Genomic DNA, 17,925 nt, shown 5'->3' on the forward strand with positions numbered 1-17,925 from the left:
CTGTAGATGAGTCTGACCTACACTGCGCCAGCCAAAGGGTTTACAATAGACCCTATATTTGAGGAGGGGGCTCCTTTCAAAGTGGTGGTGTCAGGACATGCAAAATCACTTATAACTCAGAAACTATTAAACATAGAAGCTTCAGATTTCTTTGGTTGTTTAGCTCTGATGATGGGCTATCCATCAGGTCCAACCCCGCCCCCCAAATACCCACTACAATTTTAGGATGCACCAAGTAGCATGATATTTATTAGGAATAGAGACTTCTGAGTTCTGGTGCATTTGTGCGTGTGGGGGGTCATTATGTTACCGCTATGCGGTGTCTAGTTGTTTAAAGTAATTTTTAGTACCTTTATCAGCTCAATCATAGAATATTTGGTATTGTAGCGTTTTTATTATCTGTTTACACCATCTGAACTGACCTTCAAAATGACCCAAGTTTCTTTAACACGACCAGCGTTGGCGGAGGATGACAACCACCCAGGAGGACAAGAAGCCGTCGGAGCCTGAAGAATTCACACACGCAGGAAGCGTGGGGGAAGCTCCTGTCTAGCCAAGATTGCTCAGGTTCAAATGATCGGACTGTCAGGACTTAATGTGGTCTTTGGGGGAAAATTTGACAAATGGGCGAGTGAAGTGTGCAGAGGAAAAAGCACTTCACTTGTTTGACTCCGGCTCACATCGCAGTGGGAAACTTTTGATAAATGAAGAAGACATTTCCTTTGGCAGTAAAACCTCTGACCACAAACTGAATGGAACTGTAGCTCTTCGCTGCTCCTGTACATCTGGACTGAAGTCACCACTTTTGTTTCTGAGCTTCCCATTAATGTCCTGAAAGTTGTCCAGATGAATTAAAAAATCTGGAACATTTGGATATAAAGCGTATAAGTAGAGTAAATCAAATTGTTTACTCTACTTTCATGCTTTTATGACGTGTCAAAAAAATAAATATAATTTTTAAGTGAATTTAGGTATAACAGTCACCCCACACAATTAAATATTTTTTTTAGATTCATGCTTTTAGCTTTGAGTTCTGTTTATTAAATAATGTTCATGACATGTTTAGGACTTTAGAAAACTACATATTATTGTAATAAAATTGCTAAAACTTGTAAATTTTGAAAAATAAAGGAAAAAGACAAAAAATGCACATCTAAAGCACTTTAATGAGCTCGGTGAGAATACTTGGATCTTTTAAAGGACTTTGAGCTTATACTCTTATCCATAAATAGGGGTTTAAATGCACAGTTATAACATTAAATAGCTACAGGTCTGCACAGCTTTAGTACTATAATACTGCTTTTAAGTCCTTTAGCATTTAATCATTGGTTTTGTCAGTGTCTATAAAAAAATATTGGGACTTTTTTATCAACCTAAAAGAGTGTTTTGTGGCCCGTATCAGCATAGTTACATTTTAAGTAAAAACACCAATGACATAATTTATTTAAGTGATTTCTTTTAAACAGTTTGGGGAAAATACTTCGTAAATTAACCAACATTTAAAAATCCTTCAATTTATTTTCACAGCAGTAATAGACTTAACTACGTTTGCATGCTGTAAGGTCTATAACACTTTGAAGTGTTTATCTTTTCGGCTGGATTGACAAATTATGAGATGTGCCTCAGTTTTCATGTCAGTAAAAACTGATTAAAAACATAATTCTACAACGTGATGCCATTCTTTATTGTCAGTAAGTCCCACTGTGACAAGGAAATGACTCCGGTAACTGTCAATATATAGTTTGCAGAAAAGTTGCATTATATAAGTAAACAGTACTATGTCTCATTCATCTTCCATTTCAATCCTTATGTTCTCCTTATTAACACCAAACACACCAAAATGATGAAGTGTCAAATCATCTGAAACACATCATCTTTTTTGTATTTGCTCCTGATGGGACTATTATTCACTAAGTAAAAATCATGCTCTGTTAAACAAGATGCAAAACTAGAGATTCAGACCAAACGATAAGTCAAACCATTTCTTTCACATATTAATGAGATCTTTCTTTTTTTAATGTGCTGATAATAAATAAACTAGAAAAGTTGCTGGAGAATGCATTCAATATTTTACTCTATTAACGTGTCTGCTATGCAATAGTATAAATGTGACATAAATAATGGTGAGTAAAGTCAAGACTTAATTCTTTTTGTATTAGCATTTTCATATTAAAGCTGTTGTGTTCAGCTTCCATTGTGCTGACAGATAAAACTGTGCAAAACCCTGTTTAGTTTCTGAATAACTTAATAAAGTTAAACCCAATAACTGAGGCAGAACGTTGGGGTGAATCGACTTAAATCATCTTTAATTGCATGTTGATATACTAGAAAGAGAAATCGAGGGGGATTCAAAGCCAACTGAGGGACAAGATGGCAACACTCAGTGTCCACCGGTTTATGACCTTTCTGTATGAGAATGAGCAAACAGTGTGGGGAAAACCCAACAAGATCATGACGCTGGCACGGCAGAGCCCTTTTTTTTAGAAATATCTTCATGAAAGGTTACTTAACATTTGCTACACTTCCAAAATGCTACATTGGATGTCCTCTCAAATATAACAATAAAGTGTGTCTTGTTCTTAGCACGCATACTCGTCACATCTGCTCCCCAAAATGCTTACTGTTCAAATTGTGCTGCTAAAAACAAAGGAGTCATAAAATACAGAAACAAAAAAAGAAGAATTTAACAGGCGAGTGCTTTGTCATGAGGCACTGAAACATACCTGCTAAAAAAAAAAAACTATTTTGAATCCATCACAAACCAAATTTTTCATTAAAAAAACACTTTTCCTCTGACATGCCCAGAAAATTCAAGCTTTTTTGGAATGACGGTCCGATACATTTTCAAACAAATGTCATGCATGAAAGCAAATCCATCACATTATATCTTAAACAAATAAGCAACCATACAATCATCATCAATGAATGTCAAATTCATTATATCAGTTTAATTTGCTAAAACTCATAACGCAACCTTCAAAAGTTAGTTCTGAGCCGATATAAAACTAATCGTTGGAGCTGTCCGTTTGTTCTGAAAGCCCTAATTCTTATTAAGCAACGACAAAAGCAATCACTGGGATGAACGCAGCGGAGATGATTTATTTAGAGGGGACTTTGGACGAACAGTTTGTACTCATCACCTCTGCCTCACAGAAGACTGCCAACTCTTTATTTTTTTTTTCACAAGGTGAAATCCAAAGTGGTGGAAAGGACAGGGAAGATGAGATAGAGACCTTCCCTCATTGGCTGGGTGATTTATAAATCAACAAATCAGACAGATGGAGGTCAGATGGGCACAGAGTTAACTCAACATCCACTCTCTACCTGGTGGGGCGTGCGTTTCAAAAAAGATGGGCGCGTCGGAGCTGGGGCAGCCGTTGACCTATTTCAGCATGAAGGACGTGCGACGGAGCGATAGCAATTTGAAAAGGCTGAAGGTAGCACGCTTGTCCTTTCTGACACCGCCCGCAGGTGGTATTTACAATCCAAGCCGAGGCGAAACAGAAAGAGATCAGATAGTGCATTCATTTTTTTTGTTCCATTCTTAAGATAGCAGGGTGGGCCAACAGCACAAAGAATACCATTAATGCCAGCATTTGCAATAAAAGCCGCGTGTATTTTTTTGCCTTTGTGAAAATGTCAGTCTGAAAGGTTATGATGGAGGAAACAGGGATCCAAACCAAAAAAAAWAACAGGAGTCATAACACGGTTATAGGAACCACACACAATGGTGACACGGACAGATGAAAACAAACACAGATTCGAACATTTAACAGCTGCAGCGGAAGCATCGACACACAAATTCACGTGGGATTTCCTGAAAAGAGCGCTCGACAAACAGCACACAGGTGAATGGCAAAACGCCCGATTTAAAAAAAAAAAAAGTGAAAACGTTTTCCCCTCACTCAGCAGATAAGTTGTCGAACACAAAGAGTTTAATTTAATCTGTGGCGATGACGATTGTTCTCGTTGCAACACAAAATGATAGAAAACACAGCTTTTAGCAGGATGGCGCTTTGCTYTTTTTAGTCCTAGAGGAGCAGAGAGGGGGAAAAAGGAGCCCCTCCATCACATAAATAAATCAGCAACTGTGCAAATGGTAGACAGCTTGTTTTGTTATTTCTTTTTTGAACCCCTTGAGGAAGAGGTTTGAACAGACTACCACTCAAAGCAAATGGTTTGTTTTTTATTCTCCCCTTCTCTCTCCTTTCAGTCCTAGCATTCAGTCAAGTGCAAAGAAGTCATTGTTGAGTGGAGGCATATGTATTTTTGGCACATGTTTTCTGTCAGCTATACACGAAGGTGCACATACAGCACAGTAGGCATGAGGTCTGGGACAGTAGAAGCGGACAGAGCGCAAAGGACATCCATTGCTGGAAAATTTCCCAAAAAGGAAAAAAAAAAAAGTCTGACGAGTTTCTTTGTGGTCGAGTCCCAGAATTCCAAGGAGTCATCTGTATTTTTTTTTCTCTTTAGCAAGAGATGAAACTGACAAAAAAGTTATAGAAATTTGTTAAAACTACATAATATTTCAAAATACATGAGGAGTCAAGTAAAACATTATATATGCACTTTGCTTCTAATGTTTTAAAACCTTTGTTTTAAGTTTCTTTTCATTAAATATATGCATATAAGTAGATCTTTTTTTAAATTATAGCTCTTTCATTTAATTATATCCTATTTACAGAACGTCAAATATTGAGAGTGTGGAAGTTTGAGATGCGTCTCGGGGGGTGTGAGGTTTATTTACACCATGCTCCGAGAGCCGCTCGCAGTCCGGTGTAAAGTGAGGCGGGGGTCCGGCGGGATGTACTGGTGTGGGTGGTTGTAAGGGGGCGGAGGGGGAGGCAGCGGGGGCTGGTGGCCGTTGTGGGAGCCRTCGGGCGAGCGGACAGGGGTGGACATGGCGGACTGGCTGAGCTGGTGGAGGCTGTGGTGGCGGTGCTGGTAGCGGTGGTGGTGGTGGTGGTGGGTGGGCGTCTGGCTGAGGAAGGCCTCCACGCGTCCGTGGCTGCCATTGTCCAGCATGATGACTTTGACGATCTGCTGACACTGGATGAGCGCCTCGGGCCGCAGGTCCGCCATGCTGGCGGCGGTCTGCTGCTGCTGCTGCTGCTGGATGGGGAAATGGTGGGCGGGGGTGCTCGCCGCCGACTGCAGCCACGGGTGCTGAGGTGGAGGCGCCGGCACCTGCGTTAACCCCTGGGGCCCCTGCTGGAAAAGCAGCTCCCCCCGGCTGTTAAGAAGGGCCGCGCTCTCGGCGCTCCGAGCCGTGCTGCTGTTGCTGAGCGGGTACGTCTGAAGCCTGTTGTGAATTGACACCTAGTTTAGAAAACAGCCAAGAGAACAGCATCAAATGTTATAAAACTGGTTCCTCCTCTACAATTCGTCAAGCCCTCTTTTTTTTTCTCTCTGTGGGGGTGGTGACACGCAGCGCACACGCACACACACAACCATTCAGGGCATGCGTGGGGGGGCTCAGGTGTTAAGGATCAGTGGAGGTGTAGAATCATTGTGACCGCTGCAGACTCCCCTCCCTCCACCCCCACAGGTGCTGGGAACATGTGACTGGGGTCAGGTGGAGTAGCAKTGAGGAGTGGGGGAGAAGAAAATAGGAAGATAAAAAGAAAAACAATACAGAAAAGGGGCCCCGTGGTTCCAAAGGGGACACTGAGGGCCCCTGTGTCTCCCTTCCAAACCACTGTGTGGCACTATGGTGACGGTGGACACAAGGAGACTTCAAGGTCAAGGCACCCGGAACAGAGAGACGGGAGGGGGTCAGACCAAGAAGAGGAGGAGGAAAGGAGGTGGGCAGACTCGACAACCACAAATGTCCACAGGCAACATWCATTTAAAATCTCACATTTCTGCTCTTTTACTGTTCCTCTTCTTCACTTCTTTTTATGATGCCATTAAATCTTAAAATCTGAACACTAGGATCTGTAAAGGTGAAAACTTGCTGACTTTAACAAAAAAGAAATGTTCCTCAGATTGATGGTTTTGGATTGCAGTCAACYATTCAAGTACAATACATCATGCTGGGTACTGTGGTTAATCCTGTCAAGGTTAGAATTAGTTTTTTTTTAAACATAGCAGCTGGTGCATCGTCATAATTCCCATTAATGCCACAAGGCACAAAGTAATCTCCACAGATTATTGATCAGTTCTTTTCAAACTGAAAGCTTTGCTGCACTGCAGTTTCTTCAGACGTGAGCCTTTCCTGTATGGAGTTTTTGTGCGTGAAGCGTCCTGCTTTCTAAGATAAATGTGTCTCGACAGCTCGCGGCTCCCCACCAGCCTCTGACATTTACTGCTGGCTTGGAAGGGAAGAAGACGTCTCGCAAAGGTAGCTCAGACAACCATGAAGACTGACCTGAGGTGCAAACGTASGTAAATAAAAATAAATAACAAAATCCCTCGAGGCAACTTAGTGAAGAAAATCTTTAGAATTCTTGGATGGGAAATAATTCAAAGCCCACATGACCAATTAAACAGCCACTGCTTGGGATTTCACTCCAGCTCTAAACTCCACAGCCACAAGAAGGACCCAGAAAGGTCATCTGGAGCCTTGAGGGTGGTAATTGCAAAGCCCCAACATCTCTACTGTAGCYGGCTCTTTTGCTTCATCAAATTGCTCRCATGAGATTTGCCCCCCTGGAGCTTCTSGTTTGGGGTGAAATGGGGGCAACTCTAGGTCAAACAAGTGTCTGATTTTTCTGACTGTATGTTACTGTGGTAATTAAGGTCTCACTGCTCAGTGTGGACACACACACATACACACATACACACACACACACACACTATATGCATACCACACATGCACTTCCAAACTATTATTTTCTCGAAATGGATCCACAGCTTCTGCCTGAGCAAAGCCTTTAGCCTTTTTTTAAATGGTATGAACTTACCCAAACCACTCTTTTGGACAAGATTGCTTTAATCTAAGAGTTTTATCAGGTWATACACATGCCCGCAGCACTTTACCCAGCAACATTCGCTCGCTCACGCACTCCTCACCCACGCCTGCTTGACGCCTCCAGTGCGAGAGCTATGACTAGTCCTGAGGTCTCTGCCCTGTCTCGTCCTACTCACTGACTTACCTGTTGTTGGGGACAAGGACCTATCTGGAAGCACTTACCTCTACTGCATTCTGGCCACTTCTGTCGTCCATCTCCTGGTTTCCTGGAGGTGGGAAACACAAAGAAACGGGGGACAGATGTGGCAGCATTATGAAGATGGTAAATATTAGTTTTGAAGCACAATAACTGTTTTCATGCAATTTTATTGCAGATCGAAATGCTCAAACTTTCTCAAGCTCAACACGGAAGTCATTAACTTCTTGGTAAGTAATTTTTTCCCCAAACATTGGTTGCAGAACTTTTTATTAATTGGTGATCCACGATTACTTGTAACATTCAACTTTACTTGACAGACATATATTTTAACTGTAAAATAAAGTCTGTAAAAATACTGTAGGCTGTTAATTTTTCATAATTTTTTTTAAAAATTGTCACATGGGCAGAGCCATTTTATCAACACCGCAATACCAGGTAAATGACACAGACTAGGTCATCCGTGCCAGACTACGAGCGAGCCTCATCCACCATGAAGGTTAACCTTGGACAACATCTGATGATGAGCCCTTTTAAGTGAAACCAGAGCGAGTTGACAGAGAGGAGAAATGACTCGGCCTGCAACTGAAAATGTGGATGGAGGACGACAGAGCTGCTTCATGGATGGAGAACCTCAGCTTAGCCTGTTAGCTTTCGACCGCACCGACGCTATATATATATACTGTATATATATATATAAGATGAGAATGTAGAAATGACTCAGCCTGCAACTGAAAATATGGATGGAAGAAAAAGTTTAGTTTGTTAGCTAGCGCCAAGCTAATAAATAAATATTTGGCGATATAGCGTTGGTGCGTGATAGCTAACAGAGACCTAAAATTTATAAAAACTAAACAGCCCACAGTATTTTTACGGACTCAGTTTTAATGTTAAAATAAATGTTTATCAAACGAAGTCTAATGTTACAAGAAATCTTGGGTCCCTTTAAGAATTTACATCAGGGATGGGCAACATAAACGATGAAAGGGGCCACATATTTTTTAATTGACACTACTAGAGGGCCAACAAAAGCACTCAAACCTGCTCTTAGATTCTAGGCCTCAGTGGTGGACCGGACGAAAGTCACCCGTGGGCCAGATGTGGCCCACAGGCCGTCAGTTGCCCATTCCTGATTTGTGGTTGGGATAGCTGATAGTTTTGTTAATATTCTCTTCAGATTCCTAATCTTCATATGAAACATTTGCTTAAGTATAATACTGTCATTGATCGTTCATCTTCTTTTCCATTAGAGATATTTATGGCTCTACTCTGTTTCAGTTATCTGTGGTTGTTTTAGCTGCTGATACCATCTTTTATTTGTTTACCTGCTCATGCTATGAAAAGTTACCCTTCAGCCCACAAAGGCAAATCCTCTGTGTAGCCCTTCTTATCATCTTTTACAAAATACAAACTATACAAATACACAGATCCTAACTCTGCTCCTTGATAAATATGTTTACTGCTTTAATCTGATTGGAGAATAAAAAAACATGCCAGATCACCAGGTCTCTACTCATTTATTGTAAGGTCTGTCTTCAGATCTGCCCAGATTCATGACTGCTTGGGTTTTCTGACCCTTTAGGGTTGATTTGGCACTTCAGGTCTGCCTGCTCACCTCACTCTGCAGCACTCACTTTGCTGCTACTGCCATCAGCAAACCCACTGCCCTGATAACTCTTATATATGTAAATTGAAAGTCTCTAGATAGCAGACATCAGCCAACCTCTGAGAACAGTGTTATGACTCACAGCAAGGTGGATAGCTGCAAATCAAGGGTTCTTATTGCAGAAAGCATCCAGTGGCTTCAGGGAATTGGTAGAAGTATGTCCCATAAAGTAGACAGTACTAAGAGTTAATTGAATTTTAAATATTCTAATTTGGAGCTTCATTATGATTGGTACCCTTTTTAAAAATCAATCAGCCGACTAAAAAAATGCAGGAAATTTCAGTAACAGCAGGTGGAAACCACGGGCCTTCAGGAATATTTTACTTGGCAAATATCAGCGCGTTTCAATAAACAGCTCTGTCATGATTAGCACAGGAGAAGGCATGCAGACCCTGTGGGACTGAAAAGCTTTGCCACACAATTATTACAAATATCTAGTAGTAGTGAGCATCGCAAGTGGTCTAGCATAACAAAAAAGTCTTTGGCAATTCAGCGCTTTTGAGGCTGAAATGCTGCAACTATTAAAACTCCGTGTTGTGCAGCGTCACGTGTACTTTCTTGCTCTCACACACCTGACAGGGAGCCCTGTTTGCTGCGCAGCTCTAGCTGTGTGCCGTTGCTCTTAACTGAGTGTGTCTTGGCTCCCTGCTGCTTTTCCAGCTCCCCTGCAAAAAAGGAGAAAAAAAAGAAACAATCATCCTCCTAACCACCATGACACAAGCAATATAGTTCAATCAAACTCAGTGATGTTTGAGTTCTCTGTTCTTTTTACTCCCATAACGCTCTCCTTCCCATCRACACCTGCTTGTTCTTCACATCTTGTTGCCCGTTTCCTCCCAAAGCTGCAGGCTTTAACCATTTTTTTCTGTGAAAAACCAAAGCAGCTGCTTCAAATGTCAGGAGGGCTCCCCGATGCCCACTGCCAGGACCCAGGCTGTGAAAACTCAGGGTTGTTCTCACCCGTGTGAAAGCACTGTACGTGCGAGGTGAACTGGGTTATTGTCCGTACATACACACCTGAGCTGCTAAGTTTCCAGACTTCCTACAGGTGGGTACTCCTTTTTGGTTTTAGATTAAAAAAAAACATACACCAGAGACTAAAGGACTCATTAGTTTAAAAAATATGAAAGCTATCATATTTTTTTTGTTGTCGAATGAACAGCACAAGGATAAACCAGCACAGTTGCATCTTATTAAAATAATAACTGGCATATGTTATCAACCATTTTTACATATTGGAGTTTCAACATTTTTAAAAAAGAACTCACACTCGATGCGTATCTGCTCCATCTCTGACACTTCTGCGATGGATTCCTTCAGGTCTTCTACAAACTTAAGCAGCTCTTCGGCACTTTGGGCACAGAAGTGGAGTACCTGCTTCTTCTCTGAGCCATATGGGGAGAGGATTGTGATTCCATGAGGGTAGTCTGGGGGAGTTTATAAAAGGAGATTTGAGCAGCTTTAAATGTAAAAAAAAAAAGGGGGAATCTGACAACAGGTGTTGTTTTAAGTCGTGGATACTATAAATAAGCAAAAAGCAGACCGAGCCAGAATCCCCTGCAATATGTTGGCAGAAACCTTTGTGCTAATTAAAAMCTCTTAGCATGTCTCTTTATTTAAGTCACTGACTCAGGCATTAACATGAACATAATTTTCAAAATATATACAAAATTTACCCTAATCCTAATCTAACCCTAACCACTTAGCCCAGGACATTTTTTTCCGAAAATTAACCTCAGTAGCTTTGTGCCTCATGTTAACCAGTTATTTTCTCCAAGATTAATTTTAGTAKCTTTATGCTTCATATTAACCAGATTATAATATATCTTACTTTGACATTTGGACCACAGCAATCTAGGGACGATTGTTTTCTCTAAGATTAACCCGAGTACTTTTACCCCTAAAGCTAACCACTTAGCCTAGGACATTTTTTTCTGAAATTAACCTCGGTAGCTTTGTGCCTCATGTTAATCTTCAGTACCACAACTCTGTTTTAACCTGGCCCAGATTGTTTTCTCCAAGGTTAACCCTAGTAGTTTTATACCTCATGATAACCAGATTGAGCCTGAACAGCACAGAACAAACAGTTACACTAAATTTGATTTAATTGACACACAGCGGGGCTTGATCAACCCTGTCTGGGCCATCCTTGGGTGAGGGTGTGTAGTGGTAATGGCCGAAACACCCGATGATCCTGAGGTTCAATACTGATGATGTGTCCAACATTAATTCCTTAATTAACGAAAACACCCATACGGTAAACGTTTGAGTACTGATAAAGGAAATACGTTTTCAGAAAAAAAAATGGGAGTAATAATAATGTTGAAAATACCTGTATGGTACACTTGTGAGTACTGTTTTTTAACAGCACAATCTTTATCCTTTTATTATCACAGTTGGTGGTCTGTTCTAAACTAATTCATTAACTAACTAGGAATGATACACCTGTACGGTGAACTGATAAGTTGTCTGGACATCACAACGACCTATATTTACTTTTTACTATGCTTGAGTTTGACTGAGGGAGAAAGGAACTACCGGTACTGACGAACGTGCGCCGGCCCGTGCATCTTACCTTTGGCTCCCCAGTTCAACTGCCCAGTCGTCGGACGAGGTGGGGGGAGTCATCGAGAGAGTGTAAACAACCTAACCCTAACCCTAACCCTAGTCTTTTTATTGAGCCACAGTTTTAATAACTAAACATAACTAAGCATCAAAAAGTGAAATTTTACATTCAAAGAGAAGAAGAAGAAAATCCCCCAATCTCAAAAGACACCTTTTTAGATCTGTCATCTACATCAAACAGTCTAAACACCTTGGTTTCATAGCTTTGGATGACAAAYGCATTGGTGAATTTACGACACAAGGTCTACAAGTTTTTGTGCATCCATTTCATTTAACAGAAAGGTCACGGTGACTTACATTCGTTTTCAAACAGATGAAATTGCATGCCGAGCAGCCCCATGGCTTTGCAGAAAGTGTAGGCAGCAGAACTCTTCTTCTTTGGACAAAGCTTCAAGATCTACGGGGAGAAAAAAGGCGACCGATGGAATCGTTCAATATTYATTCAAAGAGAAAGACATTCAGCATTAACGTGCAGCGTAACCTTCAAAGGGTTTCAGATTGGGCGCCATTGCTTTCATTTGTATGAAGACTGAAAGTGCGGCGAGCTCAGATCAGGATGTATTGGTGACGTTCCGGAGCTTTTTCATCCAATGACCTTCCAGTTGGAGAAAAATGAGGCAAATCTGCTCGGCGATGATACTGTTTGGTAGAATTTTCCAGGCAAGAAGTATCAGACAAATCGACTGCGGTGGCACTTTCAAACAGCTCAACGTGTTCAAGCTGCCGGAACAGGGGACACATTTAAAGTCTTTTCTYGGTCCCGTGGAAAGATTTTTTTTACAGCGATTTTTCCCGTCTTTCTAAAATGTCACAAGAAAATATGACACTGGAGACTGTCAGTTCTGAATGAATGGAGATCACCTTTAATGTTGGATGATGACTGGTTTCAAATTGGCCTTTAATGCTGCATGGAGAACAGACACAAAATGGCATCAATGTGTGCAGCTGGACCACATCAGCCACTCTAGTTATGAGAGTAGTTAAATACTTTGAATAGATGACCCCTCTGTGTCTCTTGATGAGCACTTTAATTATGTCCAGCCTTAAACTTTTGATGTCTCAACCCTCCATGAAACTTTGAATCGAGTGAAATGCTACTTTACCATCAGCCTTAATGACTTCTCTGTGGGGGAAAGACCTTTGTCTAAAGGTACTCTGCTGCTGCTGCTGCTGCTGCTGCTGCATTTACTACCATCTATTATTAGAAGGAAGCACTGGAAAGTCCTGAGTTATAAAACAACATAAAAGACGAGGAGCTTTCAGAAATGGCTCAGCAGAAGCAGGAGATGGTGCATTGCAGCTGTCACAACAACAACAAAAAGCAGCTTTAAAGCTTTTCATGGAGACAATTTTAAAAATGATGTGCATGTGTGCACAAAATAACGTTTAAATATCCAAATATAAAGTAGAAAGGAAATATAAGGAAATGTTCCTGACTAAAAGCACATTAGAGTTGAGTGAATTTTCCACATTCAAATATCCAAACCAGAGATTTCACACGGTTAGTGGAAACAACGCCCTTTTAAACTTTTGTTTAGGAGAAACAACCCCCCCACACACACACACACAACATTAATAATACGTCTGCCCATTTCTCGTTTCCAAAAGAGCTCAAACCTCTGCTTAAATGAGTTCAACACATAACATAAAGAATACAGAAAARGGTTTGCATTTGACAATCTAATCTTACCACGAGGAGATCATTGAACAGGAAGACTTCTCTCTGATGTGCTGCCTGTTTCTGGGCCTTGTTGACGTCCGTCACCTCGAAAAGTCGACTGCAGCACACCAGTCTTCTGTGAGGSACAGAGAGAACCTGGAGACATGAATGAAACAGAAATGAACGACGACTCAGAAACTAAAGACCACAGAAATCCTGTCATGCTCCGTATTCACGTTAAAGCTTCTGTAGGACTTACACTTTAATCAGAAACTTATTTGCAAAAATAGTGACATTACTTGAAGGAACACATATTTTTCCACCTTTTATGCCTGAATTTGAGACTAACATGCTGATAAATAGTAGAGTTGTACTTGTTTTGGCCAAACTATTAAAGCATATTCTTATGCTACAAGATGACTCAGCAAAACAATTAAACAAAATGTGAGCTCAGTATCAGTCAGTTTGACTGAGTTATAGCCATTTTTGTGTTGGATAATGTTACATAGCTCTGGCAGTACATTTACATCCAGTGATTACATTCTGAAGGTTTCACTAAAATATGTCGAGTGGTTCATGAGATGGAATAAARGTCCCGACTGAACATTAATTAGGAGAACATTTTAAAGTGAGGAACATAATTTGATGGGTTGTTGCTGCGAGGTTAGACCACAGAATAGTCGTGTCCATGTTTGGCAGCCACATAAATATCCAGGATGGAGCTGGTTTGTCCAGATGCAGCCTTGGATGCAGGACGTACTGTATCTGTCGAGCTGTCAGAGGTAAGCCCTGGCATTACTCCTACAGATAATAATGATGTGGAGGCGAGCCACGGCCAAATGGGTGTAAGTTCATAATGTCTTCAGGGCAGGATGGGAGTTTGGAGAGTTTAGGCTCGTTCTGGAGCTGCACCTGTGTACTGATCGCTTCCAGCTCTACTTCAGCCTGAATACAAAGCAATGGGACAACTTGTTAGCAAAACTGAGAGACTTGGTAATTAAAGGTAATCGTCAGAAACATCCTTAGTGTTTTTTGGACAGGAAATGAGGGTTTTTGCTTTATTTTAACAGTCCTTGTGTTCACAGTTTTTGGTTATAGCTAATGTTTTCTTTTGTGTTTCTTTGTTCTATTTTTATTTGACTAGTTTTTGGCTGTGTCCAAATTCACGGACGAGGTCCTCCGAAGGCTGAATTTGTTGGCCACTTACGTCACAGCGTCGAAGACTGTCCAAAGACTCTTCTTATGCGGCCCAAATGCGTCCTCCTGTTTCCCCGATTTGACGGACTGGTTCAATGGATCCTTCTCAGCCCACCATAACCCATAATTCATTTCAGGCCAACAAGAGATTTTTTTCCYGCTCGTAATGGCGAATGAAGCGAGTGAAAGGAGTACAGTTTTATATAAAAATCTGGCAGTATAAAAATTCCAGGTTACAAATGGTTGTGTTGTTAATGCTTTTATCATTTGTATAGACATGTCTTTAATATTATATTTTTCAGAAATCAAATGAGTCCGTATAGCAAAATATAGCCCCTACCCTTAGTCCCTTAGTTTTTCAAATATTACCTTTAAGCTAATTTTGTTGTTTTATGATATTTATAATGCTAATATATAGATATTTTCCTAATTAAAATCTATTTTTGCTTCTGTTTAGCATCTTCACACTTGCTAGGMAACAGGACACATGCCAGGGTAAGGGAGGGAATAAAGCAGAAGATTTCTGGTCTTCGCGGTCGACCAAAGACCCAGCCCATCTTGACCCGGGTAGTCCGAGTCCTTCGAAGGACCTGGCCCCTGAATTTGGACGCAGCCTTTGGGTGTTCTTTGCTTCTCCCACAGTCAATACTATTCCAGTCAGTCTGCCACGCCCATACACCTGCCCCTTGTTTAATCAGCCACAGCTGCAGCCACTCTACTCATCAGCTCTGTCTATGTAGTCCCCCTAGCTTATTTGTTCTCTCATGGCTGGGTTACCATCGTGTCTCCTTATGTTTGCACCAAACTCCTGTAAGTTTTTGCTGCCACAACAGCTTTCTTTTGTCTTTTAATCAGATTTAGCCCAAAGTCTCAGTCTGCATTTCTGGGCTCTAAGCTCYTACATCTTTATTTTATCATTTATTTTTAGTAAGTTGCATATTACCTCCCTTAGTTAGTGTCACTTCTACTGCAGAGGTTTTCTGAAAAAGATACTCAATCACAAAAACAAGTTGTTACGTCCGATTAATTTGGCAATCCCAGAATTCTGGACAAAGACAAGTAAAGGTGGATGCGGTGAGGTATTGCTCTTGGAGATTTGACATAGACTTCTCGTCTCATTGTCCTTCCATATTCTGTTTCTCCCTCTGAGCCTTAAGTGGCTCTCCAAGTTTAAGCAGATTACACTGGAAAATGGCGCATGCCTTCAGACAGGGAGCTAATCGTGTTTTCACCCTCTTCAAAYTCTCGTCTGTCTTTTGCTCCTCCCATATCCCATCACCACGAGGTGCCCAAGCTCCAGCCTGTCACAGGGAGTGTTTCATTAAGCTAATGTAAGAATCATGTGAAGACGTCATTGGCCTGAAACCACTCTTGTTATTAATCTGTGAAAAAAAAACAATAGTCCTGAAAGAATTGCGGAGATAAAGTGACCATTCGCCAATGTATAAATCAATAAAACAAACGACACCACAATACAGGCCGAATAATTTTACACTTTGTTTAAAATGGAKCACATTTGGTTGTGAAGTTTTATAATCAGATTGGAGTAATGGCTGTGAAATATTTATCAAAAAGGACAATTAATMTCATGTTCTGAATCTCTTCTTACTCTAAAGGATAATAAGAACTGGTAACTCTACTGAGGAGGGAAGAAACTTTATCAAAGTCTCTTCTTTTTTTGTAGAAGACAGGTCCCATTGGCAGAAAATAGTCTCTTCCTATCACAATAATCCATCATTGTTTGACGATGGCAGCTCTCCCTCTGTAATCCCACGGCTACTCATCTATCACTGAGAGACACTGAAAGGCACAAGGCAGAGAGGGAGACGAGCAATCTCTTAATGTCAGCATTTCAATGTCATTTGAAAAGTTGGGGTGTAACAGAGTTTAATTTTTTTGAAGGTAATTAAGATGTGCATTCATAGCTACATTATTCTATCTATAATGGATAAAGAGGGAGGGAAACGTTGACACAAAGTGCAGCTGAAATTGGTGGCACGTCATTATTTCTACTGTTTATTTACTCTATAATCTTTTTGCTGAGCGATGTCTATAGAGATGTATGAACGACAGATTCTAACAACTAATGTAAAAACAAAATACTCAAATTTGACCTGTTCCCAACTCTGCTAATGTTTCTGCAGATATTTGATGTTTAAATACAGTATATTTGTTGGAATATTTCTGCTTCAAAGTCACTTCGAAGTCCCAACTTCCATTGCTTTTACCATTTCCACCCTGTTCTGTTTTGGTTTTCTTAATCTTTTTAGGTTTYAATTCTACTTATTTCCACCTCTGATGCTTCATTGTTCCAACTAGGTTTCCTACCTCGGATGTAACTGTAAACTATAAAGGACACTGTTGCAACTTTTCAGTAAAAGTTACACCGAGTTCATTTAAACTGATGATGAGTCTAATGATAGCTGTAGTTAATGATGTATCTTGTGGGAGTAATGATCTGATGTGATGATTGAGCTGTAGATGAGACATTTAATGACTATTAAATATGCAAAGTGATTATGATAAGGAATTGAATAACGACCAAATTAAAGGTTTTTTTTTTGTTAATTCTGTCTCATGTGTACTTGTAACTTGTAAACCTCAGATTTTAACATGTTTCCTTACTGTTTTCATGCCTACGATGGACTGCTCAACCTTGGACACGTAGGTGACGTGATCTTCGTTGGAGCACAACTCTCTCAGCTGTATTCTTTCGTAGATGCCCACCACCATGTCTCGGGGTATGTCCGCTCCATCATCCACACCTGGGACAGAAACAGGTAAGATTGACACATGGCAAGAAAAGAGCTTTAGGTTTTACCAAACTCTCTTTGTCCATCTGGAAGCACATAGAGCGACAGCTGTTTTAATAGTTGTAAAGGAGCTCCGCTTTGTCCGAACTGACCTAAACGCTGGACTGATGGTGTCACAGGAAAATTTACAGGCTCACATTTTTAGATGTTTTTGTTTAAAACAAAGCTGAAGTAGGTTGTGTAAAAATAATAAAACGTAATGGAACTAGAGAATTTGCACTTTCTGCAAAAATGCAGTGTTAATGCTTCATGCTTAAGAAGTTTTACAGAAAAAAACAGTTGTAATTTTTTTTAGCAATTTCTTGTTAAATAGCCAAAAAAGCTGAAATTAGCAGAAAAGTAAATAAAAAGTAGTTGAATGAAGCAACGAGAAGCAGAAAGAGCACATTTGCCAAATTAAGCAGCAAGAAGCTGAAATGCAAAAAGGCTAATTTAGCCGCAAAAAGCTAAAAAAATAGCTTAAATAGCAGAAAACAATAGAAAGAAGCATAAAAAGCCTAAATTAGCTGAACGAAGCTGATTGAACTATAAAAATATTTAAATTATAACATCTGAAAATATAAAAAAGATAGCTGAAAAGCAGAAAAAAAATTAATAAAAAAGAAGCTGTGGGAAGCTAAAATTGACTAAAAAAAGGACCAAAATGCAGAACCAGAACAAAAGATGAAAAGTGCAGTAAAAGTTTATATACATTTGAAAGAGTTTTCTGGATGTTGAATGAAGCTCCATTCAATTTCACTTAAAAAAAAAGGCTGAAAAAGCAAACCATCTCAAAAGGTATTAATAGCTGAAATACCAAAGACGTTGCTAGAATCTATCTATCTATCTATCTATCTATCTATCTATCTATCT

General features: G+C 40.3%; 2 protein-coding genes across 3 annotated transcripts in view; one reads left to right on the forward strand and one right to left on the reverse strand.

Annotated features, from left to right (window-relative positions):
- slc6a1l (solute carrier family 6 member 1, like) overlaps positions 1 to 2,729 on the forward strand; it is an 11,864-nt gene extending 9,135 nt beyond the window's left edge. Inside the window, exon 15 of the mRNA XM_014004783.1 lies at positions 458 to 2,729. Within this exon, the coding sequence (XP_013860237.1) occupies positions 458 to 553 (96 nt within the window). The 3' untranslated portion in view covers positions 554 to 2,729. The remainder of the gene's footprint in view (positions 1 to 457) is intronic.
- An 815-nt stretch (positions 2,730 to 3,544) lies between these two features.
- The window catches only part of iqsec3a (IQ motif and Sec7 domain ArfGEF 3a), a 96,110-nt gene continuing 81,729 nt past the window's right edge, over positions 3,545 to 17,925 (reverse strand). The window contains exons 8-14 of one of the 2 annotated variants that reach the window (XM_014004779.1): positions 16,886 to 17,025; positions 13,094 to 13,219; positions 11,701 to 11,800; positions 10,047 to 10,205; positions 9,351 to 9,443; positions 7,139 to 7,182; positions 3,545 to 5,322 (exon numbers count right to left, since the gene is read on the reverse strand). In XM_014004779.1, coding sequence (XP_013860233.1) covers positions 4,747 to 5,322; positions 7,139 to 7,182; positions 9,351 to 9,443; positions 10,047 to 10,205; positions 11,701 to 11,800; positions 13,094 to 13,219; positions 16,886 to 17,025 — 1,238 coding nt within the window. In that variant the 3' untranslated portion in view covers positions 3,545 to 4,746. The remainder of the gene's footprint in view (positions 5,323 to 7,138; positions 7,183 to 9,350; positions 9,444 to 10,046; positions 10,206 to 11,700; positions 11,801 to 13,093; positions 13,220 to 16,885; positions 17,026 to 17,925) is intronic. The other variant, XM_014004780.1, reaches the window with a different exon arrangement.

Source organism: Austrofundulus limnaeus, unplaced genomic scaffold (assembly GCF_001266775.1).
Source record: "Austrofundulus limnaeus strain Quisiro unplaced genomic scaffold, Austrofundulus_limnaeus-1.0 Scaffold26, whole genome shotgun sequence".
Classification (NCBI taxonomy): Eukaryota; Metazoa; Chordata; class Actinopteri; order Cyprinodontiformes; family Rivulidae; genus Austrofundulus; species Austrofundulus limnaeus.